Consider the following 26,692-nt stretch of genomic DNA (forward strand, 5'->3'; position numbering starts at 1 on the left):
CTGGTGTAGTTCAGATGACACAATCAAAGCATGACTCAATCCAAGCTATACCGCTAGGAGAAGCAAGGAAAAGCCACAAGTGTGAATCGATGCCTGTGATGAGCCTTCCCAAAAGGATCTGGTGATGTCAACGCAGGTAAAAAAGTAGGGTTTGTACCCGTGTGCAACTCCGACATTACCAGGGGACAATGAAGACAAGACACCTAAGGTCGAAAAGCTTCATTTATGCTTTGGCAATTCTGCCCCCATGAGAGAAGCTGTAAACAAATCGATGACATTTCATGCAGGATTTTCATTTAGGATGTCTCAGTGGACATAGATTTTTTCTGTGATGAATGAATGAATGAATATGGACTTGGTATAGCGCATGGCTACCCTAAGGCATCCCAGCGCTTTGACCCAGGACACATCACAATCACTCATCGGAAAAGAAAGGTTTTTAATTGTTTCCGGAACATTAGATGGTTCGGTAGAAGTCGGATGCTCTCAGGAAGATTATTCCAAAATTTGGCTGCTTGCAAGGAAAACTGCCTGCCCCCCATACGGGATCTTTTGATCCTAGGGACTGTCAGAAGATTTAGTTCACTAGACCTAAGGGTTCTAGAGGGTCGGTATGGACAAAAGAGTGGGCGAAGAATATCAGGACCGTTGTTTGTGATGGATTTGTGAACCATGCACATGGCCTTGAAACCTATCCTCTCCTGGATCGGCAGCCAGTGTAGAGCACGCAGAGCAGGCTTAACCGAACTGTATCTGGGGACTTTGACCAGAAGTCGAGCAGCGCAATTCTGGACTAACTGCAGAATTTTGATGGTGCCTATCGGGGCACCAAGATAGAGTGCATTAGCGTAATCCAATCGGGAGATTATCAAGGACTGGACCAAGAGCCGTCTGGAATCGGGAGGAAGAGGTTCACAACCTTCCTTAATACCCTAATCAGGCTAAAGCATGTTGCGGCTACCTTCCTTGCCTGCACTTGAAAGCCGAGGGAGGGGTCGAGCCAGACACCCAGACTCTTGATTTGTTTCTTTGGGGTCGGGGGGGGACCCAGGCATCTCGGCCACCATGGGTTGAGGTTCAAGGGAGCTTTATAACCCATGATCATGATCTCGGTTTTTGTCCCATTTAGTTTCAGAAATGAGGCTTCCATCCAGTCACGAACCTTAGTGAGACAGGGGGATAGATTGTTTGTTCCAGAGATCCCTTCTTCAGACCTCGTGAGTGAGACCACCAACTGGGTGTCATCGGCGTAGGTGACCAATTTTATTCCCCAGGGAAGTACCACCTCGGCCAGGGGCCTCATATAGATATTAAATAAGGTGGGGCTTAATGAGGATCCCTGGGGAACGCCGTAGTGAAGGGGGAACTGTCTTGATGTAAACTTCCCTTCGAAAACAGAGAAAGTTCTTTCTGCTAGGAAAGATTGCAGCCATTTAAGGGCAACGCCAGCAATACCAGCCTCGCCAAGGCGGCCAATCAACAGGGAGTGATTAACCGTGTCGAAGGCTGCGCTGAGGTCCAAAAGGATCACCGCAGCGCAGCCTCCAGCATCTACAATCTTTCTCGCTTCCTCAACTACAACCACCAGGGCCGTCTCAGTGCTCTGTTTTGTTCTGAAACCAGTTTGAGTAGGATGGAGCACTGCCTCCTTTTCAATAAAGGCAGATAAAGCTAGATTTACATGCTTTTCTGTGATTTTACTTATCCCTGGCAACAGGGAAATAGGGCGGTAGTTTGACCAGTCCTCAGGGTCAAGATTGGCTTTTTTTAATAAAGCTTTGACTCTGGCCTGTTTCCACAGTGGGGGAACCACTCCCATGGAGAGGGAGGAGTTGATTACATCCCTCATGATTGGAACTACCACCTCCGAGATTTGTTTCAGGACAGAGGGCGGAGCCATGTCCGAGGGAGAGCCTGACTTAAGATTTTCCAGAAGTTTTTCTACTGAGGAATGATCTATTGAGGGCAGAACATCCAGAGTAGGTGAAGAGGCCAATCGAGTGGTAGGCTCAATGGAGTGACCCAGATCATTAGTAGCTTCCTTCACACAGAAGGAAGAGTAGCAACCTTTGAGCTAAAAAAATTGGCTAGCTCTTCGCACCGTTTTAGAGGATCGGCTACTTCATTGAGGGGGGGATATAGTTGCACCTATTGCACATCCTAAACTACTAATCTGGAGCCCACAATACAATTAACCAATGAGAACCCAAAGAAAACCGCATTCTCTTGACGTCCCTGTAGGGCTTCCCCATTGACACTACATTCTGAATAAAATGTGCTAAAGACCAAACTTGAAAATGAAATGGGGGCAGATGAAGGTGAATTAGAAAGTGTGAGTACAAACGTGATTTATCCTCTATGTGCAGGATAATCAGGAAAACAGTGGAATGCAGCATGTCACACAGACACCCAGGGGGTGATTCAAAAAGGTAACTTTACATATAAGTAATTCTACATATGTAAAGTTACTCTTGGACTTTCAAGTAACTTTATTACTTTTGGCTATTTACCATCAAGGTGTGCAAAGTTACTCAAAAATATAGGCTCACATTCCCCCACTCAATGTCATAGGGGTGGGTCATTAAAAACATCAACTTTGACTGTAAAGTTACTATTAGTAGTAGCTTTACTACCACATTTGACATTCAGCACACTTGATGGAGACCTCCAAAAATGGGGTGATGATCTCCCTATGGTAAAGTGGGAATTGAATAAAAGTTTAATCAAGCTTAAAAAAGTATATAAATATTTCTGGTGGTTAAATTGTAATGTGGAATATTTTTAAAAAAAATTACAGCACTATTACCACTATTTTTAATTACATTGTTAATCTATTATGTATATTAAATCACATTAAATGAACAATATTAATTTACAGACTTAAAAAAACATAAACCCACCTAAAGTGAAATGTTTATATTCATTTTTTATGCATTAAAAGTTACAAAAATGTTTATTTAATTAAATTAATTATTATAAAAAATGAAAGCTACATTTATTTATGAATTGAAAAAAGTCATTAAATTAATTTAAAATTAAATGCATTCATTATTTATATGTGTTTTCCAAATAAAACATTTATATGTTTTTTTTTAAATTAGGCTTGGTTTTTTTAACTTCAACATTATTTCCTATTGGATTTTATTTAAAGTCTCTACCTCAATTGTTTTCTATGGGAGGATGTCGTAGTACCTGTGAGTGGCCTTCGAAGGTGCTGAATTTACACCAGCTCTGAGCTAGAGCACATTTATGACAGTTTCGAGTCCTTCTTAGCTGTAGTAACTTTAGAAATGCAGTTTGTGAGTAGGAAGGGGCTTACTCGTTAGTCATAAATATTCCCATCTTTCCAGCCACTCCACCCTGTCCCTCCCAATTTACTACAAAAACCTATACCTAAGCGTGCAGAGACATCCGCAGTCTGGGCGCAGCTCTCCGCACATAAAAGATAGAAGAGGTGGACACCTCAGCACATAAGTTTGTGAATAGCATTTTGTAGTATGTTGGCAGTACTATTGTACTACTACTAACCGCGCTAAAAAAATGCAGTTTTGAATAGGTCCCCAAGTCATCAGCTTGCTTTGCAGAGTGTGCAGCTGCCAAACAGCTTTACTAGGCTCGGCCATGACCTCTGCCCTACACATGTACAAAGCACCGCCAGGCTTTCCTTAACAAACTGTAGCACAGATGCCCATAACATCCCTAAAACCATTTATCAAATGGCGACGAGGATGGGATCAGTTTGTTAAAAGGTGGTACTAAAACAGCATAGGTTAAGGATGTGTTAATAAGTACACAGGGGCTTATTTATGAGCCCTTGCTTCATTTTTGCGCTGCCAGTGCTTCACTTTTTGTGACGTATCAGCAGCGTAAATAATGCGCCTTGTTGTATCATATTTACAAAGTGACGCATCTAGGTAGATGCGTCACTTTGTAAACCCCTGCGCCACATTATACCTGCGTCAGGTATAATGTATGCAGAGGGGGTGGGGGGGGGGGGGGCGTCCGAAGCAAGAAAGGGTTGTAGAAGTGATGCAGTGAAATCTATAAGATTTCACTGCGCCACTTCTAGGATGCAAATGCGTATATATCTTACGCCTGCCTCATCGCAGGCGTCAGTCTGACGCAGGCACATTTCACATGGGACTTGCCCATGTGTAATGACCCATTGCTGGAGTTGAGTCACTTTTGTGACACACTTCTGCAATGAGTCATTTGTGAGCCTCCAAATACGTCAGAAATACTGATGTATCTGTAACTCCTTGCGACATGATGCGTCATACTGTAAATATGACGCATCATTGGTGTCTCAAGGAGGGCGCAATGAAAAGTGACGCATTGCTGTTTTCACGCAGCGATGTGTCGCTTTTCATAAATGAGGCCCACAGAATTAAACGCCTTTAATCTTGCGAGTTCAACTGTGTCTTAACGTCTCCTTAACTCAACCCAATATTCTAAACAGCTCTACCTGAAGGTTCCAAGGGTGCAACCACCTTATAGGGAATAAGAAGGGGTAAACAGAGTTAGTATATCTTAGAAGGTACAACAAATAGATTGGCTCAACCAAAAGAAACCAAAAGCTTGTCAGAACTGAATGTATGATTGAAAACAAACATGCCAAGGTAAATAACATCATGAAGATTGTTCCATGCTGGCCCTTGGAGAGCAGTCAAAATGGGGCAAGGTCAAATGTGTGGCATCGAAGTCTCTGGGATTGTCTGGGGTAATTGGTGTCTTAGGTCTGGATGAGGTTTGATGCCAGAATATGGGTGAACCAATGTTTGGATTTTATTTTTTACTTAGAGTTTAATGCTTCTGTTTCCTGATGAATGTCCCACCTTTTGAGTTTAGTGATGAAAAATGCAACTTAAACCATAAATCATGTTTGTCATCTGTGCTCCTCATCCCATCCTGCTCCAAATATTTATTTTTTACATGCAGCTCTTTCAGCTCGGAGGACCCGAGCCAACAAAAAAGGCTTGTCCCTGCATAAATCTTTACTTCTTGCAGACTGCTCAGTGGAGGCAGAGTTTTCTTAGTCATATTTCACATTTATTCACCAAAATGCAAGGGGTAGAGGAAGTGACCTGACTTTGACCAGCAACAGCATCATATGAAAATATTTCTTTCCAGGAAGTGATGCAACATGACCTTTACCCCTAATGATGTCTACGGCCAAACTCAGGCAGACTCCTCTACTAAAACACTCAGCCAATACCATTAAGGAAAAACTTACAGGGTTAGGCTTTTCTAGTTCTCGGTTTTGTAGATCTATTCAAATATCAAAATGATCATACCAGAAAGTAGAAATTTAGTTCGAATCAGAGAAATCAATATAAGTCAATCAATATTACAAAATGGGAAGTGCCTTAAGAAATTCATTTTAATGAGAAACAGGGTTGTATGACAATACAACGCAGTGTTTACACCGCACTACCATTACAACAAGGGTTTTACAACGCAAGTCATTACCACGACTTGCGTGGTAGGGTGCTGGACTTAGGAATAGTAAGATTTACTATTCCAACACCAGCCTACGTACAGTAGGGAAGGTGGTGGAATAGTAAATCTACTATTACTTAGCCTAGAGCGCCCTCCAGCGCAAGTCGTGGTAACGACTTGTTTGTGAAAAGCATCGTTGTAATGGTAGTGCGGTGTAAACACCGCGTCGTAATGGATGTTCCCCAGAAACAGTGGTCCCTGAGCATGAACTCAATTAAGCAATCTTGCCAATCAAATCACACTTTATTTAGAAAAACTTATTTTTCGTGCTAAAATCAATACATATCGGCGCAGTTGGTGTGGGTGAAACAAACATGCTCGGTGCTCTCTCAACAACAATGATGCACGCATGTGACAATGATAATCGGCTGTGCGTATCTAAAAGGTAAGAACAGTATGGCCTGTTTTTAATCAAAATACAATGTAAAGCAGGGTCTGCAAGACAAGTTGATGTTTCAACCACTGGAAAATGGCAGAGTCTTCATCAGGACTCATTTAATTACAGCTGAGTGGCAGCAGGTGGGGGGAAAACTGACAGTCTGGGTTGAGATCTCCAAAAGTGCACAGGGCATGTCCTCGTTTTATTCTTGATTAGCAACTATGCTATGCCCTTACCCAACACAGATAGTCAATCGATCATTAGACGAAGCAGTGTATCTGGATTTGTGGAAACAAGCAGTGGTATTTGCCTTGGTAAAATAAGCTGGAGTGGATGTTTCCATTCTTTCGAATTATCGGGCGATCTCTCAGCTTCCTTAAATGTCTAGAATTTTGGAGAAATTGGTCAACAAACAACTGATCGCTTTTCTGGAGAGTGAGGATTTGTTAGACTTCTCTCAAACAAGCTTCAGAGCTGAGAACAGCACAGTGGCCACACTCTTCGCTGTGCTTGACAACATCAGGCTATTGGTGTATCAGGGCAGTGCCGCTGCCCTGATCCTGCTAGACTTGTCAGCGGCATTCGATACTGTGTCACACACATCTCTGAGGATAAAACGACACAAAAGTGGACGTCACTCGAAAACTCTGCAACGGTTTAGCTACTTTTTTAGAAACAGCACTCAGACAGTAAGGCTGGGCCATTTTACATCCTGCCCAAAACCAGTCAAATGCAGAGTCCCACAAGAATCATCATTGAGCCCAACACTTTTTAATGTGTATATTTCCCCGCTGGCTAGGATTGTGAAAATAATGGGGATTTGGCATCTGCTCTTACGCGGATGACACACAGTTGATGATAGCTATAGGAGACAGACACGAGGACACCAGAGACAGACTGGTTAATTGTTAATCAGAGAGCGCAAACTGGATGAACGAGCATTGTCTCAAACTGAATGCCGAGATGTCAGAGATCCTACTTTTGGGGAAGGCTAATCTGATCCGGGACTCTGAATGGTGACCGACCCCATTGGGAATGCACCGGAGCCCAAGAAAGTAGCAAAAAATGTATTAGTCCTTGTAGATAATTCACTATCTATGCTAGAACAAGTAAAGGTATCTTGTGACAAATGTTTTGCCATTTTAAAATTACTAAGGAGACTTTTGGGTGGATTCCTGACAATATGGATAAAAACCACAGTTCAGGCTATCATAACAAGTAGACTGGACTATGGGAGCGCCTTATTTGTAGGCATGACTGGGTATCTGTTTTCACGACTGCAGGTTACTCAGAATGCAGCGGCCAGATTACTCTGCAGTAAGGACAGATTCAGTTCGGCATCGACTGTCAGGAACCTTTACATTGGCTGCTGATGCGTCAAAACGCAAAGTGCAAGTTACTGTAACAGGCGCCCAAAGCATTGCATAAAAATGGCCATATCATTCTGCAGGACACAGTAGCATTCTGTTTGCCTTCACGTGAGCTGAGCTCCCGTAATCTTACATTGGCAAAAACAAGGAGAATACATAAAGTCAGAGCAGGAGGCCGCTCTTTTTCATATCAGGCAGCTGTACAGTGGAACAAACCACCTTTAGACCGACATCTCATCAAAGATCACCTTGGGTTCAGAAAAATGTAAAAAAACATGGTTGTTTAGGACATAATAATGCTGCCATATGCCTCAAGAAATGCTAGAAAGTGATGCTAGCACCGTGATATCCCGTTGGAATGAGTGATGCACTTTATAAAAACTGTCAACAAATAAATAAATGCACATTTGGCCCAGGGACAGAAAGATAGACTCAGATGTGCTATCAAGTTTCAGCAGTATACCTCTACCACTAGGGTGGTCTCCTGTAAGCATTTGCTTGATTTGAAAAAAAAAAAAAGTCCCAGGGCCCCTGTCAGGAGGCCACTGCAGCTTGCACCACCCATTGCCCCTGCCCTGCTGCCAACTATGGTAACAAAACAACTACTAACCATCACACTCCCACATTGTGACAATTCAGACAATTCCAACCGCCCCCCAAGCTATAAGAATGTCTTGGGCAGCAGGTAATAGTCATGTTTAATGTATATTGAATTAATATTTAACTGTTGTTGTGGTCACCTCTAAATTAGCCAGGCAGTGCCACCATATGGCGGATGTCACAATGGTCAGTGCTCACAATTAAGTGCCGCTGCCGAGCACCGGAAACCACTGGCTCAAATTAAGCACTGCCTATCAGTCTTTCCTTCTCACCTTTGTGGTAGCTCGGTGTTGCATGTTATTGTTATTGTAATGTTATGTTATTGTTATTGTTATTGTTATTGTTATGTTCTGTTATTGTCATGGATATTGTTATGTTCTGTTATTGTCATGGATATTGTCATGTCATGTCATGTTATGGCGCACAACTCATCCAGGAGAGTATCCTGGTGCTGAAACAGGAGCAGTAAGGGCAGACACAGGATCAGGGCTGGGTGAAGAGCCAGGTCTTCAGTTTCTTGCAGAATTCAAGCTCTGGTGGGCTCATCACTCCAGGTTTTAGAAGCGAGGCAAGGGAAGGCACACCCGCCGGGTCTGATTCTGGTAGGCAGGTGGTGGGTGCGAGTAGGACTACAGCTGAGCGGAGGTGTCTGAAACGTTTGTGGAAGTTTATGGTGTTGTTAAGGTATGTGGGGCCAATGTTGTTCAAGGCTTTGAGGGGTTAGAAGAGAGCTTGTTTGTGGACTGGGAGCCAGTGGAGCTATTTGAGGTGCGGGGTGATGTGAGTGAAGGAAGGGAGGTTGAGGGTGAGTCTGGCCTCTGAGTTTTGTATGGCCTGGAATCTTCTGGTCATTTGAGCATAGATTGCACCATAGAGTGCTTTGCTTTAGTCCCACCTGCTGGTGATGAGGGCTTCAGTGACCATTCTGTGTGTGGGTGAGTAGCCATTTAAAAATTTTCTTGAGTTATGTTATGTTATAACTTATAAAAATGTATTGAGTGCACGTATACAAAAGGTGTCTTGGCGCTAGCTTTCCTTAAGAAGAGAGAAGCAACCTAGTTGATAAATACCCAGGTTTTGAGCTCCGTCCTAAAGGAGATTAGAGTATGCAGGGCTCTTATGCGTCTGGGTAGACTATTCCAGAGTTTGATGGATCCTGACGTAAAGCTCTGTCACCCCAGTTCACCTTTCGGATTCTAGGTAGCAGCATAAGGTTTGCCCCTGTAGAGTGAAGGGGTCTGTCGGAGGGAGTACCATTTCAAGGACTGTCGGAGAAACTGAGGGCCAGTGTCACATAGAGCCTTTAAGGTGACACATAGGGCCTTCAATTTGATGTGGCTTCTTACCGGAAGCCAGTGCCATTCCTAAATTTCCTTAGCAACAGATTGGCTTTGGGAATGCCTAGGAGAAGCCTGGCTGCTGCTTTCCACACAGTCTGAAGCTTGTTAATATGTTTTTCCTGCATATTCAAGTAAAGCCATTACAATAGTCTAGCTTAGATAAGACTAAGGTTGCGATTATGGTGTTCTTGGTGTGGAGAGGAATGTAGTGCAGGATTTCTTTTATTGATTTGAGTAGGTAAAAACTAGAGGAAGTGTTACTGTTGACCTGCTACCCGAAGTTTAATTTTTCATCAATTAACACTCCTAAGTTTTTAGCCTTGGTCACCAGGATAGGTAGAGGGTCCATTTCATTCGGCCACAAGGTGGGGGACCATGCTGGGGAGATGTTTCCAAACAGGACTACCTCGGCTTTACCTGCATTTATGTCAGGCAGTACTTACTCATCCAAGAACTGACAGCCAGCATGCAGTCATGGAAATGAGCAGTGATTTTGGTGCCATTGTTGAAGACTGACAGGACGCTTTGAGTGTCGTCAGAATAGGAAGTCAAAGACAGGTCGAATGATCTGATCAGATTGGCTGATTCTGTGATGTAAATATTAAATAGTGTAGGGGTGATTGATGAACCCTGAGGGACCCCACATAGAAGTGTAATGGGAGAAGATTCATATAGGCCCAAGGCCACTGATTGTTGTCTTTTTCTTTAATCCCTAAGGTACTCAGAGTCGAATGCTGCCAACGAATCAAGTAGGATGAGTGCTGCCGCTGCCCCACTAGCCAATACTGCCCTGATATCCTCAGTGGATTTGATCAAGGCCGTTTCAGTACTATGCCCTGACCTTTAGCCAAATTGAGTCTCATCAACAAGTTGATTGTCTTGTAGATAGTTGGCTAACTGAGTATTCATAACTTTCTCCACTATATGAGCAGGAAGTGGGAGGCGTGAGATCGGGCGGTAATTGTTAGATTCTTCTGGGCTCGGGTTGTGTTTCTTTAAAAGACGTAATACAGAGGCCTTTTTCCAAAGGGAAGGGAAGACTCCAGTATTAAACATGGAATTTAAAATGGCTGAAGGACTGATGCCTATGATTTCAGGGGTCTGTTTATGAACCAAAAGAGGACAAGGGTCATGTGGGGAGCCGGACTTGGCCTGATTAATCATATTGGTTATCGGATCCCCAATTACCGGAGAGAATTCTGAGAAAAAGGCTTGAGTGGAGTTGCTCTGAGAGCTATCCTTTCTAGCAACAGAGGAGGTAGATACCTTGAATTGAGAATAGATTTGTTCCACTTTATCCCGGAAGGTAAGCACTAATGCACTAGAGATGTCTTGGGAGTGATTACTCACTGCGTTACTAGAGGGTGTGGTGAGTTTGGTTACCACCTAAAAGAGCTCTTTGGTGAAATCTTTGGCTCTATCTATCAACTGAGTATAATAATTATTCTTTTCCATGATTAGTAGGTTTTTCTATTCAGACACGGTGATATTGTAAAGGGAGAGCTGCATCATATCGTGTCTGCCAAAGTCTTTCCTGTCTTCTACAATTTTGTTTTCAAGTCTGAGAGCCTCAGAGAGCCAAGGGCTGACTGGATTCTCCTATTGTTAGAGGGCTTTTTATAAGGAGCTAACTTGTTTACAGACACATTTTGCCAGTTGTTGAAAAGTTGAGAGGCTTGTTCAGTATCATCTGGCAGATTAGTTTTTGATTGGATCAGTTGCTGGGGTAACAGGTTATTATCAATGTTTGTCCATGAGCGATATTGAGAGGAGTGGTTATTATTCCCTGAACTTGGATAGTGAAGTTGCGGGGCATTAAGTTCCATTATGATGGCATGGTGGTCTGTCCAAACTAAGGGTAGGATCTCCTTGATGTTGATTATGGGGCTGTTAGTGAAGAAGCCATTAAAAGTATTTCCAGCAACATGCGTGGGTTTGTTTAATGTTTGATTTGATCCTAACATACTCATGGTATCTAGAAGGGCTACTGTAAGTTTGTCTGCTGAGTCCTCAAGGTGAAATTTAAAATCGCCTAATATCTGCAAATCTTTTTCACAGGCATAGGCCTCTAGAAGTGAGCTCATGTTGCTGAGAAAGTTACCTCTGGGGACGGGATGGTGATAGAGGAGCATGCCTTTTTAGGAAATGTTGTTGGTTATTTTCAGGTTAAACGGGAAAGCTTCGCAGTCTCGCGAGGGGATTGTCTCAAAGGACGCCCTGAAGTCATTGCGGTAGATCTGAGCGAGTCCACGCCCTTGTTTAAGAGATCTATCCTGCCTGTGTACTGAATAGCCAGAAGGCCCTACTACACAGAAATCAGGGATAGCTGACAGGTCTGCCCGGTTTTCTGTGAGCAAGGGCAGATCGAGTTTCTGGGACTCAATAAAGTCTGCAATTTCAAGTTTGTGTTTAGGAAGGGAGTGTGTGAAAGCAAAAGAAAGAGACTGTGTTCTCTTGGCTGTTCATGGTGAGATGGTTACCAGTTCTTTTCAGGTCTATTCAAGTTTCTTTTTGTGGGTTGCCGGGAGGAGCGTGGGTCCGAGTTTGGTAGGCCACCAGGCGGAGTGCCAGTGCGAGGTGTCTCTGCTGAAGGTTACTACTTCTGTCTTTTCTGTGTTGAGCTTAAGGCAGTTGGATTTATCTATCTGGCAACTTCGGTCATGTCGACAGAAAGATTGGTGGATTGCCGCAGAGGGAGAGTATGTATTGAAATTATTTAGTAACGAGCTGTTTAAAGTTTTACAGAGGAAATGGTCAACAGGTAATCACTGTTGGCTAGAAGTTCCTGGCTTTACCATGTAAAGAGAAGTTTCCTTTAAGATTTCAGATCCATATTCCATACTATGTTCAATACAACCAAAAGCCCTGTCGATCAGCTTGTCTATTTGGGGAACAGAAAGGTTCTCGGACTTTGGAATAGTATGATTTACTATTCCTACTCCAGTCTGTGTTACAGTAGGGAAGGTGTTGGACTTGAAATCCAACATCAGTCCAACAACGCCTCACTGTAACGACTTGTGTGCTAAAGGAAAGCATGGTAACGATGCATTCAATGTAGCACCTGCGTTATAAAGGCACTATGTGGTTTAGACTGCGTGGTAAAGGTTTCTCCCCCTCCTCCACATGAGCTTCTCCCCTCTGTGATCAGGAATGCTCAGTTAGTCCTCTATGTGGTTAGGAATCTCTCCTGGATCCCCTGATCCCTGCATGTGACCAGGAAGACTTCTCCAGTTCGGATAGTATTTTTTGTGACCAGACAGATTGCAGAGTAAACAAAGATAAGTAGCAAGAAACACAAAGGACGGTGGACTGTTTCTCCTGCACCTCTAAATCCATTTCATTCTGTTTTGCAGTCCTGCGCAACAATCCCAAACACCAACCGTCCTGTGGTGTCACTGTGTCCCAGATCCCAGAGCAATAATTAGATGGTGCGCACAGGGAAATTTAAAATCCAGGAATTTGCTTCTGTAGTATTCAAAAGATTTCTTTTTTCAAAATATTTCATAAATAACATGCAGTTCAGCCAACGCGTTTCGTTCTCATTGAGAACGTCATCAGGGCTGAAAATGAATAGACAGAGGGAAAACATGAATATACATACATATAAAAACACATACTCCTAACAATACAAAAATCTAAATTAGACACAAAACAATATAACATGGCACATACCCAAAATAACATATGTCACAAAATGATCACAACACAATATATGTATAAGACCATTATTTAAATTTCATATTACATCTGGTCATAACATGCATTATAAAAACAACACCATAATTAATACTAAGCCTAGTGGGAACAAAACTGACAAAAGAGCACCATACAGAAAAGCAATTATACAAAATAAAATACATTTTAATGGTTGTACTAAAGATAAAATCCTGACCCCAGGACATCAGTCCATTACTGTAAGGTAGCCTAATCCTCATCCAACCTCAGCCTGAAGTAAGAGACAAATTGGAAAGTCAACACACTCACCCCTAATGCTGTCTGAAGCAGGAAACATCACACCAAATCAAAAATTAAAGAGAAAAAGAAAAAAGAAAAACATAGGACCAAGGAACTCACCTACTCAGGTAAATACCCCCATCGAAGGAGAGAAATCTATTCAGTTTATAAAGCTACAGATATAGCTTCCACTCTGTACACCAAAAAGGATCACAATCAAAGGCAAAATGTATCTAAAGTAGATGCAAGAGAAAAAATAATAATGATAATTTATCATCATATACCCAATTTGTACTGTACTCTAAAGAGACCCCGTTTTCCAGTAAATCTGACCTTAATCCAGCCTGAAAGCAGCTCCTTACGTGGTCACCCGTCAGATAATACCAATAGATCTAAAGATGTTCCCTCAAGTGTCTGGAACAGAGATTCCTGCAGAACAAAGACCACAGGGTATATAATATTTAGACAGACTGAAAAAAAGAAGAACACATTATTAAAGATACACGTGGAAGGCCACCCTAGATTCAGATCTTTTTTTTTTATTTATTTTTTTATTTTTTTATTTAGCATTTATTTCAACAGTCAGCTGTACAGTGAGCAAAATAAATATAAAAATCAAGCAGGTAAGTAAGAATATCATTAACAAGAAAATAAGGAAGAATATCACATGATAAATAATACTTCTAGAATGCAAACAATGAATGTAAGGTACTTAAATCCTATTAAAGCCAATTGGTTATAGGCTCCCATATTTTCAGACCTTGTGACCTTCTTTTTATCCCTTTAAGTTTATACATTGCAATTTCTAATCGATATATAGAGAGCAATTTAGATCGCCAGTGATGAAAGATTGGAGGTTCAACATCAATCCATCTAGAAGTAATACAATAACGAACAATTGACATACAGATAAACAAAAAAGCTTCTTCGGCTGTCGATCTAATACCAATGTAATCCGTTTGAATGCCTAGGATTACTAATTCAGGGGTTAGCTTTACATCAAGTCCTAGGCTATTATTAATAAAAGATTCTATATCAGCAATAAATCGGGAAGTTTCATACATTTGAAAAACATGTTAATAGAATCAGCCCTGGTCTCATCACATCGGTTGCAGCTATCACCAGTACCTATTTTCCATCTCGCTATTTTAATAGGGGAATAATACAAATCAAAAATTGACATGTAATGTTGGCTTTGAAGTGAACCATTAAAAAGAATCTTAATTGATAATTCAATAGATCTTCCTATATCAACATTCTCAAGTTAAAATTTCCTGTGCTATTTGCTCTCTACAGACAAAAGATCATCTTCAATTTGATTTATAGCAGTAGCATAAACTAAACCTATTTTTTTTAACTTTCTTACTTATTTCTAAAATAGAGTTTTTATTCATAGAGCTATGATCTAGAAAGCCTTTAGATTCTATGAAACTCCGAATCCGGAGGTATTTGAAAAAATCATATTTGGATAAACCATATTTAACTTGGAGATCTAAAAAAGAAATACATTTAGAATCTTGATATAAATCTCCTAATACATAAATTCCAGATTGATACCATCTTTTGATAATTTGGTCATGAAAAACTGCTGGCGAACTATTATTATTTAGAATAGGAGAATAATAGTGAAGTTCTTTTAAACCTACCATTTTCCTCCTTATTTGCCGCCAAACAGTAAATGCTGCTAATACAATTTTATATTTAGTTTTTTTGTAATAACTGGGTTCTATGATTTTTATCAAACATTCTGATACTTTATCACCTAGCAGTAAATCATAGATTGACGGATATACTAATTCCTCAATAATGACATCCCTAAAAAGTAATATACCCATATGTCTTAAAAAAATAAGCCAATAATACAGCCGGAAATTAGGAACTCTCCAGCCGCCTCTCCTTCTTGGCAGAATACACCATTTTAAAGCATGCCTTGAGCGATGATAGCCCCAGAGGAACCTAGATACCATTCTATCCATTTTGGTAAAGTAAAATGACGAGAATAACAAAGGAATTGTGGAAATAAGTATAAAAACTTCGGAAAAATTAACATTTTAATAATATTAACACGGCCAAACAAGGAAAAATGTAAGTTATTTAACCTTTCTAGCACCTTATTGGAAGATGTTAAGACAGGCTCGATGTTAAGACGTATAATGTCATCAATCTTGGGGGAAATAGTTATCCCCAGGTATTGAGCTTCTGCAGCAAAAGCTATTTCCTGTGGTCGTCCCCATTCCGAGTGAATCAATTGAGTTTTAGTTATATTTAATTTATAGCCAGAGAGTGCGCCAAATTCTTCAGCTAAACTTATTATTTTTGGGAGTGCCCGTCTGATATCTGTGGTGGTAATAGCGACATCATCTGCATAAGCAAATACTTTAAAACAACTCTCACCGATTGTTACAGGAATGATGTCTGTTGTAGTGCATAGTTTACGAAGATAGGGTTCTAAGTATAGGGCAAATAACAAGGGGGAGCAAGGACAACCTTGCCTTGTCCCCCTTGTTATGGAAAAGCCTTCAGAATTAGTATCTGTTACTCTAATGACTGCTTTAGGATGGGAGTAAAGAGCTTTTACTGCATTAATATATGAATGTGGAAATCCCATCCAAATTAGTACAAACCACAGAAACCCCCAGGTGACCCTGTCGAACGCTTTTTCAGCGTCCAACAGGGCCACTGCAACGGGAGACTCTGAGGCCTGCGCCCAATCCAGCAAGGCTATTATTTTTTTGACATGGTCGGTAGTGTCTCTTTTAAAAATAAATCTGTGTTGTCTAATATAAACCAAAGATGGCATTAATGTATTTAGTCTATTAGCCAAAATCTTAGAAAAGATTTTGCTGTCGGCCGTTATAAGGGAAATAGGTCTATATGAACCTAACTCTTCACTATTTTTACCTTTCTTTTTAAAAATGATTATTGTAGCAAGCGACCATGATGCTGGTGAATGACCCGCGAAAGCAGACTGAAAAATTTTGGTCAATTCTGGCTTCAGAGCATTCATAAAGACCCGATAAAATTCTAGTGGAATTTGATCCGGTCCCATTGCTTTGCCGGCAGCTAAGCTAAGAATGGCTGTTTCAATTTCTTCCCAGATAACTGGAGCACTACGTATCTCTTTTTGTTCAATCGATAATTCAGTTTTATGAATTTCTTCAAGATATTGTTTAATATCTGAATCGGATGGTTGGTTGACTTGATGATATAATATTTTATAAAATTCGTTAAATGCTACCACTATTTCGCCTTTCGAGGTTTTCGCATTACCATTTATATCGAAGATTTTAAAGATCTCATTGGACATTGTGCGCTGACGAAGTCTTTGGGCCAGAACTTTCCCTGTCTGTTCGCTCAGTACATAACTTTCTGTGCGATATTGAGAGAAGCGTAAAGCTACTTGATCAGGAATATGGGAATAAACTTGACTACATTTGATGGATAGATCAATTTGAGATTCTTCTACATTTTTATTATTTTTAATACTTTCTGCTAGTCGTAATTCTGCTTCTAGAACCATATCACAGTCTTTTTTAAATTTATCCCGATTGCATTTCTGTTGAATATTCGAATACTTTAAAGTTTCACCTCTTATAAAAGATTTAAATGTATCCCAGACTATTGGAATTGATTCGGATCCATTATTTATCTGAAAGAACTCTTGAATAATATTTGTCATGAAGAGTATATAATCTTGTTGTAGTAGCAGGTTCCTCTGAAACGACCAGGTTGATTGCGGGCATGGCCCAATAGATGACAAAGTAAGATTAAGAAGAACAGGGTTATGGTCTGACAATAGTTTAGGAAGAGTTTGTATTTTATATTTATCAGAAAAGAACTGGGAGAGAAAAAAATAATCAAGACGGACAAATTTCCTATGCGGGGCGGAAAAAAAGCTGTACCCAGGAACTGCGGAATGTAAGGTGTGCCAAGCATCAGAAAGGCCATTGTCTATTACCAAAGACCTTAAGGCCTTAAACGTCCGTGATTTGGAGCCTACATAGCTTTCATTTTTCCTAATATTAAAACTAGCTTCCAAATGAATGTTTAAATCTCCGCTAAAAATAATAGGAGTATTACATAATGCAAGCTCCTGATTTAGAGAATTAAACAGCTCTGAGTCATCCAAATTGGGGCCATAAACAGAATAAATCATAATCTTATTCTGAAACACTAAAATTTCAACCGAGGCCCACCTACCCCACTTATCAGCTGATGTCTTAAGAACAATACCTAATTTCCGCCTCATAAGTATAGCTACTCCTCGTTTAATTCCTGTCTGTTTGGAACAAATCAATAAGTCTAGTCCCAGATTCTTTAATAAATCTCTTTTCCCCCAAGAAACATGCGTTTCCTGAAGGCAAAGAATGTCAATTTGTAACAAGTATATCATTTTGGCTAGGATTCCTCTTTTTTTGCCATCGTTCAGGCCATTAACATTAAGGGTACAAATTCTGATTTCCCTACCCATCAGGAAGGGTAACAAGTAAACATCGGCAAATTATCACCAGAAACCAGACATTTATTATTCTTGCCATATGAAAATGTATTCAATAGAGATCTCCTTATTGTACTATTATCAAAGCCTTTGCTAAAACAAACTAAACTATCTAAAAAAAAAAGACCGTACAAAATAAGTACCATAATATACAAATTTTGCTCAGTTCCAACTGCTGTTGATTTACACCCCCACCACCACCCCCCCCTCCACCCATGCCCACCCATCCACCCCACCCACACCCCCAACCCACCTTATGAGGCACAGGGACAGCCAGTCCCTGGGATCACCGAGTGCTTTCCCCCCCACCTCCCAACTGACTTGAGGAGAGAAAAAAATCAAAATTAAACAAAAGGAAAAACCCAGCAGATTGACAGCTTAGCCCAGCCAGAACCAGCCTAGGAGTTCCAAATCATCATAGTGTCATCATAGTTAGTTGCACTAAAAATGAAACCATACATGACTATACATGGTAGTACTTATCTATACACATTTAACTAATGATCATAAAGAAGCTAGGTATTCTTTAGCAACAATTTCAGATACAAAAAATCTTGTTTGTCCTTTTACAGTAACTTTAAGTTTGGCTGGATTCTGAAGGTAGACTATTGCTCCCTTTTCCTGAAATCCAGAGATTAGCTGCCTAAGATGCCATCGTTTAGACACGGTTGCCTGACAAAAGTCAGGTCTAACGAAAAAGCTGCACCCTTTTGCAGTACGTTTTTTGTCAGGTCTGGCTAAGTCGGAGACGGCTTGTCTGGCCAAAAAGTTGTTGAATCTAACCAAAATCGCTCGTGGATAATCTCCCTCTTTTGGTTTTGATTTTAAGGAAAAAGGGAAACGATGAGCACGTTCGATTACCACTGGCCAATCCCAAGAGGTGAGTTCAGGAAATGCTGAGGAAAAAAGGTCACAAACAAATTTCCGAACATCAGATCCACCTAGATTTTCTGGAACCCCTAAAACTCGTAAATTATTCCTCCGGGACTGATTTTCGAGCTCAGTGAGTTTAAAACTAATATCGTCTCGTTGTGCTTTAACTTGCTTAAGTTCATTTTTTGGAGAAGCAACTTCGTCCTCTAAGGTGGATATTCTATTCTCAGCCTCTGATACCCTTGCCGACATATCAGTATTTATTTTGGTAATGCGACGAACAGCATTTTTAACCTTTTGGCAGGTGGCTTGGGCACATGCAATCTCGGTTTTAGTGTCAGACCGATGTGCTAACATAGTTTGATAAATCATTGAAAGAGTCACCTCCGGATCAGAACTGGAGTCAGTTGTTTCTGAAAGTACTTGTTCATTTATAGAGCATGATTGTGCCGATTGCTGATCTTCCAGATTGCTAGATTTATTTCTCGAAGCCGGTAATTTCCTCAGCCGGTGTTTCTTAACTGTGATAGTTGAACCGGGCGAGATCTCACTGACCCCGTCATCTTCTTCCTCTTCCTCTTCCATACTACTATCTTCTGTGGGATAGTCAGCCCAATCTTTGTCCAGGCTCTCATCAGATGTTAAATCAGACATAGAAATTCTTTTTTCATTAGCCTCCTGTATGGTGACTTGATTTGAAGTGTCGTTAATTTCGTAGAGTACACTGGATTCTACCGCTAAATTATTTATATTCCTCTCAGATATAGTAAGGTTTTTGTTAGAAGTTTCAGTTCCAACAGCTCCATTAGCTCCATTAAGTTCATTGGGGACTACAGGTCCCAGAATGCCGTTTGTTGATGAGTCAAAATCTGGCCTGGGGTCTGTGTCAGAGATTAGGTCTGGGGCTATATCCAATTCAATTATGGTTTCAGTTCCAAGTTCATTAACCCCGGTCTCCCCAGAAACTTGAGAATGCCCAGCTGGGCCATCTATACTCTCTGAAGCAGACGATAATACGCCACTCGAGTGACTAATTTGGACAGAAAGTTCTGCATCAGAATGAGAAGTTGTTAACAATGCTCCTCAAGAGATTACAGGTGAGCACTGCACTCAAGCATTTTTTGCCGCCTGTTTTTCAAAAAGAACAGGTAAAGTTTGTGCTATATTCTTACTAGTGTGCTCTCCTCCCCTTTTTGATAATGAAGCAACAGCAGACTCACCGGGTTTTTGAGCACCCCGGGCTGGGCCAGCATTAACAGTCTCTTCAGCTCCATTCACGTCCGGTACCGCTACCGATTTCAATTTGCCACTCCTGGTGTTAGGAAGCTTCGGCTGGACGTTAGCATTCTTTGGAGGCATTTTAATGAAATGCTGAAAAATGCCGAACGATGACTGCCCAAGACGCCGGAAAAGAAATTGCCAATGTAGGTATGCGTGCGGGGATCCGCCGGGAGCAGAGCAAGAGAAGCAGCTGCATCAAATGTCAAGCACCAAATCCTGGCGTTGGATCAAAATCCTGGCGTTGGACCAAAATCCAGGCGTCGGACACGAAAAGAGATCCTGAACGGGAGCCAGGAGCCAGAAGCCGGGTGAGCCAGTGAGCCGGGGGAGCCGGGAGAGACGGAGTGCCGTGATTTCGGCAATCGGCAATGCAATAAGAGAATAAGGAATGAAAAGCTGATATCAGACAGCCCGTCTTTAGGAAAAAGGCAAAGCCTTCAAGTCGGGAGCGGGGGAGAGAGCAGCTCACACCGCTAGCGTAGCGGCCGCCATCTTGCCTCTCACCCTAGATTCAGATCTAACCTGGGTCTGATAAGTCCAGTAGACCAAAAGTGCAATCCTGGCCTCATAAGGTTTAAGTTCAACAGATATCTTTCAAAAAAGAAAAAAATTTAAAAAGAGAATATTTATTAACACTCACATTTATTACCTTAAGGAAAATATATGAATTAACCTAAAGGAGAAAAGACACAATAATCACCTGGATCGGGTTTCACTGGAGTTGGCTATGATCAATCAAGTTTCCATGCGGGTTATATTTTAAGGTGTACCAAAGTAGTCTGCAAATATAAAAAATATAGAGGCCAATTCAGATGTATAGAGCCAAGCCGGGAGTGCCCCTCAAACCTGAGGTACCCCCAAAGACACATATATTTACCTCATAAATAAAAGAAGAAAAGTCGAATCTCGTGACCGATAAGTCATCAAGGTATCCGCGATCCATCTCAAGAGAAGATATGAAACAGTCCCTTCCTTACAAGCAGTGGCGGCTCCTCCGCTGAGGCGGAGAAACATCACCCCACTGCTTTTAAGCAGTGTAACAAAGTAAAAATAAAATGATAATAACTCAACGTTATTATCTTTTTATTTGTTCCTGTGGTTGGGGCGGGCGGGGTTGTTCCAATGACAGGGCAGGGTTTGTCCACTGCAAGCAACCATGACTGTTTGGTGGGCCTTTTTGGGTTGGCCAAACAGTAATGCACACTTTCCCTGTTCTCCACACAGGCTGCATTATATATATATATATATTTTTTTTTTACATCTCCCCCGCCCCACACCCCTGATCCGTGTCGGCCACCACTGCTTACACGTGATGTCAAAATGTTATGTAAGCAAATAGCTGAACAATATACAGGAAACAAAACAAGGTCTTGTCCGGAACTATGTGGTCTCATCTTACAGTTACACCACTGAAATGGAAATATGCTGTGGTCTAAAACCAAAATGTAGTCATGAATGATAGCTACAATCAAGGAATGGCTGATAAATGTGTCCCGTGGATGAGAAGGGTGGAGCTCCGTGCTTCGTCCTGCATACACTGCATGAGCTTTGAGGCACAGCCGGAATACAGCCATTTGGACTCGTCTTTGCCTCTCCCTAAAGATGTTATGTTTAATGGTTCATTGGAGAGTCCGCAGTGGGCGGACCACAGCCTACACCTCAACAGGCTTTCTTTTTTAATTCACAAAGGATATGAGACCAAATGGGAGTCCTGCTCTTTTGTGGTAAAATATAAATGTTACCAACTGGATTTCGTTCAAAACAATATTGAAATATATGATACCGATCAGATATTTGGAAGGAATGTCTACAACACGCCCCTTTCATACACCAAATCAGTGTCCATTTGGAATCAAATATTTAATAGTGCCTAAAATTAGATTAGCATATAGAAAAAACAATTTTAATGGTTGCATACGCTCAATCAGTTAAAATGCTTCACACATCTGTCCATAGTTTTGGTAGAAATTCTAACTTACTTGAGTTTCAAAATATTACAACTTTACATCTCTGCCTGGAACATTCTGTATATTTGCATGTACTAATACATATTGATTGATTTTCAGACTGCATCTTTGATGAATTGAATGACCACTGTATAATGTTATCCATTTTATGTTTATCTACTCATGAAAACACCAAATCTGCAATTTGCTAAATCATTGTTTTATCCAATTAAGTGCTTTAGAAATTCCTTTCCTATGGTGGTGTGTGCAATAACTATGTATTTCTTCTCTCTGCAGTCAAGGGTAAGGACACCAATAGTGAGACACCTAAGAACATTGCCTCTCCGGCCACAGTGGTGAAAGGGGATGACCAGCCTGACGTTCTCAGACCCAATGACAAAGAGGAGAAGAAGAAACAAGGGCCAATGGATGAGGCAGTCAACGAAGCTGTAGCACGGAACCAACCAACTCAACCACTAAATGATGTGCCGGACGTTCTCAAACCCAATGACAAAGAGGAGAAGAAGAAGAAACAAGAGCCAATGGATGAGGAAGTCAACAAAGCTGTAACACGGAACCAACCAACTCAACCACTAAATGATGTGCCGGAAGTTCTCAAACCCAATAACAAAGAGAAGAAGAAGGAACAAGAGCCAATGGATGAGGAAGTCAACAAAGATGTAGAACGGTTGCAACCAACTCAACCACTAAATGACGTGCCGGACGTTCTCAAACCCAATGACAAAGAGAAGAAGAAGGAACAAGAGCCAATGGATGAGGAAGTCAACGAAGCAGTAGAGGAGAAGGATAATGATCTAAAGGACTGGAATGCCAAAGCAGATGTTAAAGAAAAACAACAAGCGCAACCACTGGAGGATGAACTGGACCTTCTCGAACCCAATAAGAAAGAAGAGGCAAAGAACGAAGAAGAGCCATTCTAATTGAGTTTCATTACAAGCTTTGACACAGAAGGCATGACACGTTTAAAAATGGCCACAATGCCTATTGGTATCACTTTGTTCCTTCTCAAGATAGTTCCGGATACATTTTAGGCAGAGCTCCTTGGCGATGCCTGCCTGCCCGGAACTGCCTAGGTGAAACATTGTGCTGTTGCACAACACTCTTTGCACTCACTCTTTGCTGTCATTAACAACAATGGCAGTTCTAAAATGTCAATGGCTTCTCTAATGACGTCATGCAGAACACACAGGTGCAAGCACAAGTGGACTCTGTCTAATTAGCTGTTCATGTCTCGTCTTGGCAGTTCCTCCCATTGCAGCTGTTTTAGGGATATGTCTGCATTATTAAACTTATTTGGATAGTACTCAAAGCTACCATTAGTGCAAGATGAACACTTGATTTAAAATGCCTTGAGAGGTGATAGGACATGTTAAATTAAGAAAAGCAATTCCCCAATGTGAATTAATAATGTATTTATATATGCCTGAATCTATGAATGTTTGTGTATATAGAGAACATGGCTACAGAGTAATGGAGCACTCTACAGTGAGGGTGGATACAAGCGGTGGGGGTTGGGCGAAGGGAGGTTCACCGCTGAAGCATTATTACTTAAGGGGTGGGAAGCAGGAATGAAATGGGAGGGTCCATGGGACAGCAGAGTGCAGGGTGGTGACGGCAGTGTGGGTGGGCTAAGGAGAGATGCCGATGGGAAAGAGATCTGGGTTTCACTGAGATATGGCGAGGAGAGGGCGGTCATTGAAAAAAGTGACACAGAGGTGGGGAAACAAGCCATAAAGAGGGAGGGGAATGCAGTGCTTAATTTATTTAAAAAAATAGTCGTAGTGCTCTCGTCAGGAGGCCGGGGCAGCTTGCACCGCCCACTGCCCCTACAATGCTGCTAATGATAGTAACAACACAGCTACTACCCATCACACTCGTACAAGTGTGACAATTTGGACTGTTTCAGGCCCCCAAAGCTATAAGAATAGCTTGGGCGGCAGGTAGTAGTATATTTTTTATGTATATTGAAATAATCATCAACTGTTGTGGTGGTCATCTCTAAATTAGCCAGACAGTGGCCCCTTGTACAAGACTGTCACAAGTGCCGTTTTTTTTACAATTAAGCGCCAAACACCAGTGCCGAGCACTGGAAAACACCTGCTCAAATTAAGCATTGGGGGAATGTAGACAAGCGGTGAAATAGACCAAAGGAAGGAGAGCATGTAGCTATCTTGCAAGATAAGCGGCAGTGGCAGAGAGGATGCAGGGTTGCCATGGAGGGGGCTGGGTGGGGAGGGGGCTGGGTGGGATAGGATACGGGTATAGGAGGGAGGGGCTTGCATGAGTTTGCAGGGTATGAGACATGCAGTAGAGTTGTTGGGAGCCCTGTTGCTCTTGTTGGGGTTGGCCAGAATACATATTACTAGAAGGGCTGGAGGGTTGGGCGCTCTCTGTGGATGGGTTCAGTAACCGAGACGTTACATAGTTCAAAGGGTTGATTAAAAAGTAGGGTCTGAGCTCTTTTCTGAAGTCGAGGAGCAATGGTGCTTTGCACAATTCTGCTGGAAATGAGATCCACACTCCATAACTCCATTTGATACTGAAGATCCTGAAATAATCAGTAGTAAAAGGATGGTTTGAGCTTCAATTAGTATACTGTGAAGTACAAGTGTTCAGACTGCATTTTGTGAGCTTATATGTGTTAAGATAATAAAATATCAAACTCCTGATCCAAATAAAAAGGCTGGAAAGGCTGGACCAGAAATGTTGCATATCTGTTACTGAATCCTGGTGGAGGTTCCAGTTGACTTGTTACAAGTGGTATTACCGAGTCCACTGGTGGTTTATGGATTTTGGATTGTATATGATCAGTGAAAAAGGGAGTCTCTCTTGCTTTACATTTTAGTATTTGGCACCGGTAATCAGCACTACAAATCTGGGACATTCACACAAGTCAGTTTGCACGATGTCCAGAAGGTCGTACACCACCTCCAGTAGAAACCACTTGCAACTGGGCAACTCTCCTTTTCACCCGGCAATGAAGTATAAAAAGGGCATTGAAAGCCACATGATGTGTTTTAGCACCTTAATATCAGATCTTTTCTAATAAATATGTGTACTATGGGTGTAGAGTTGAGCGTTTGTTAATGCTCCACCTTTTTATTTTTCATAATAAATTGATTAGCACAATTTACCTTTGTCTCTGTATTCTTCTTTTTTCAGTGTCTTTCTTTGCACAAGTCCCACTGTGTGGGGACTCACCCAGAATGCTCTCATACAGTGGTCTTACAACACAGCCTCCCAGAATGCTCTCATACAGTGGTCTTACAGCACAGCCTCCCAGAATGCTCTCATACAGTAGTCTTACAACACAGCCTCCCAGAATGCTCTCATACAGTAGTCTTACAACAGAGCCTCTCAGAATGCTCTTAGATTCGTATGATTTTCCCAATTCAAGCCCTAATATAGGTACAATTCACATTGCCCTTATTTAGGCATAGAAATCCAGCCCTTATTTAGGCATAGACCATGCTACCCAAATACAGGCATGGCTACTTACATCCATTCATCTACGTCACAACGAGTTCCAGGAAAACCAGACTCTTAAGCCTTTAGGACTTACCCTTGCTTGAATATTGATTTCTCCAAGAACTAATTTATTATGCATGAACATCTATTCCTTAGGGGTTCATTCATGACGTTCTTATGCTCGACTTTTACGTCAATGCTGGCATTCCTAAACACCTTCAAGGTATAAATATACCTTCACTTGCTATGGCAAGGCACGGTGCGGTTACTATCTACCTGCACGACGCAGCTCACCACAGCAAGTCCCGAAGGAAGTCAAGTCCCCAATTGACGCACTGACCAGACGCTGTCATCCTCCTCGCAGAGAATCCAGCTAAAGTGTTTCGGACTCCCCTTGAGGGGTGTTAGAGATCGAGTCCCGGGAAATAGATACCAACCTCTCTCATTGTAAGATATGGAGCTGATTGGAACCTAGAGAAACCTTTGGCAAATTCTTGGCACAACTAAACTAAACTATAGCTAAACAGCACCTACTTCTTTCCTTGTACTAGACTTTGGTTAGGTACACTGGGGTAGGATTATTTTAGAAGCACCAGTTGAGTATTTTAGCCTGTGTTATTCATGTATGTATTTTTATATATGTCATAGCTACAGACCATGCTATTACAGTATTATTTTATATTACTGTTAACGCTGTACGCATTATACTTCACATTCCTTCTTATGATTGTATCAGTTCATATCTCTTGCATGAGAAATAAGACTATTCAATAAACTCTTTTTATTGAAACGCCTGTCTCTCTATGTCTGTGCAACTCTGTGGAAACAAAGCATGCACGATTGACTGAGTGAAACGGTTATCTAGTGTTTCCATGACTCTGAAGATATTGTTCCAACTCTAAAGGGAAACAAAGTTGTCATGTTTATGCGGGTGTCAGAAACGAATCCCTTCTTGTTCATTCGAGTAAGTTTCTAGTGACCTCTGAGTTAGCTGGCACACACAAGTAATTAAGTTTAATGTACTCGATAGAGACAAACTGACCTCAATCCTATGTCAAAACTACAGTGTATATTATTCCAATGCGCAGAGCCTATTAGGGATATAGGAACTACATTACATGGCGCCCAATGGTTTGGTAAGGCACTAATTTAACACTAGATACTGAAGTGACTCAGTTGTGCTTTTCTCAGAGACCCCTACTCATAATACTCCATAAGACGTCTGGAGTGGGTAGGGATAATATCCGCCATAGCTGAGTAGGAAAAAAATCCTATGTATTAGCTTTTTGGTTTGTTCAACGTTGAAAGATACAGTGTTCCAAAATATTGTGCACCTTATCTTTGTTCCCTTGAATCTTGCTCTGCAACTTTCATTAAACAATGTCCGTAAACGGGGACAACAACACCGCAACCGGTAGAGCTACAGGCGAAAACGCCGTACCAGCTTTTAACTTAACAGCTTC

The 26,692-nt window shown here is 41.4% G+C and overlaps 1 protein-coding gene across 4 annotated transcripts in view; it reads left to right on the plus strand.

The window, feature by feature from the left end:
• LOC144777875 (uncharacterized) overlaps positions 1 to 24,894 on the plus strand; it is a 126,851-nt gene extending 101,957 nt beyond the window's left edge. For all 4 annotated transcript variants that reach the window (XM_078659294.1, XM_078659296.1, XM_078659295.1 and 1 more), the window contains one exon: positions 22,038 to 24,894. In XM_078659294.1, coding sequence (XP_078515420.1) covers positions 22,038 to 22,681 — 644 coding nt within the window. In that variant the 3' untranslated portion in view covers positions 22,682 to 24,894. The remainder of the gene's footprint in view (positions 1 to 22,037) is intronic.
• Positions 24,895 to 26,692: the final 1,798 nt, after the last annotated feature.

This window comes from Lissotriton helveticus, chromosome 1_1 (genome assembly GCF_964261635.1).
Source record: "Lissotriton helveticus chromosome 1_1, aLisHel1.1, whole genome shotgun sequence".
Lineage (NCBI taxonomy): Eukaryota > Metazoa > Chordata > Amphibia > Caudata > Salamandridae > Lissotriton > Lissotriton helveticus.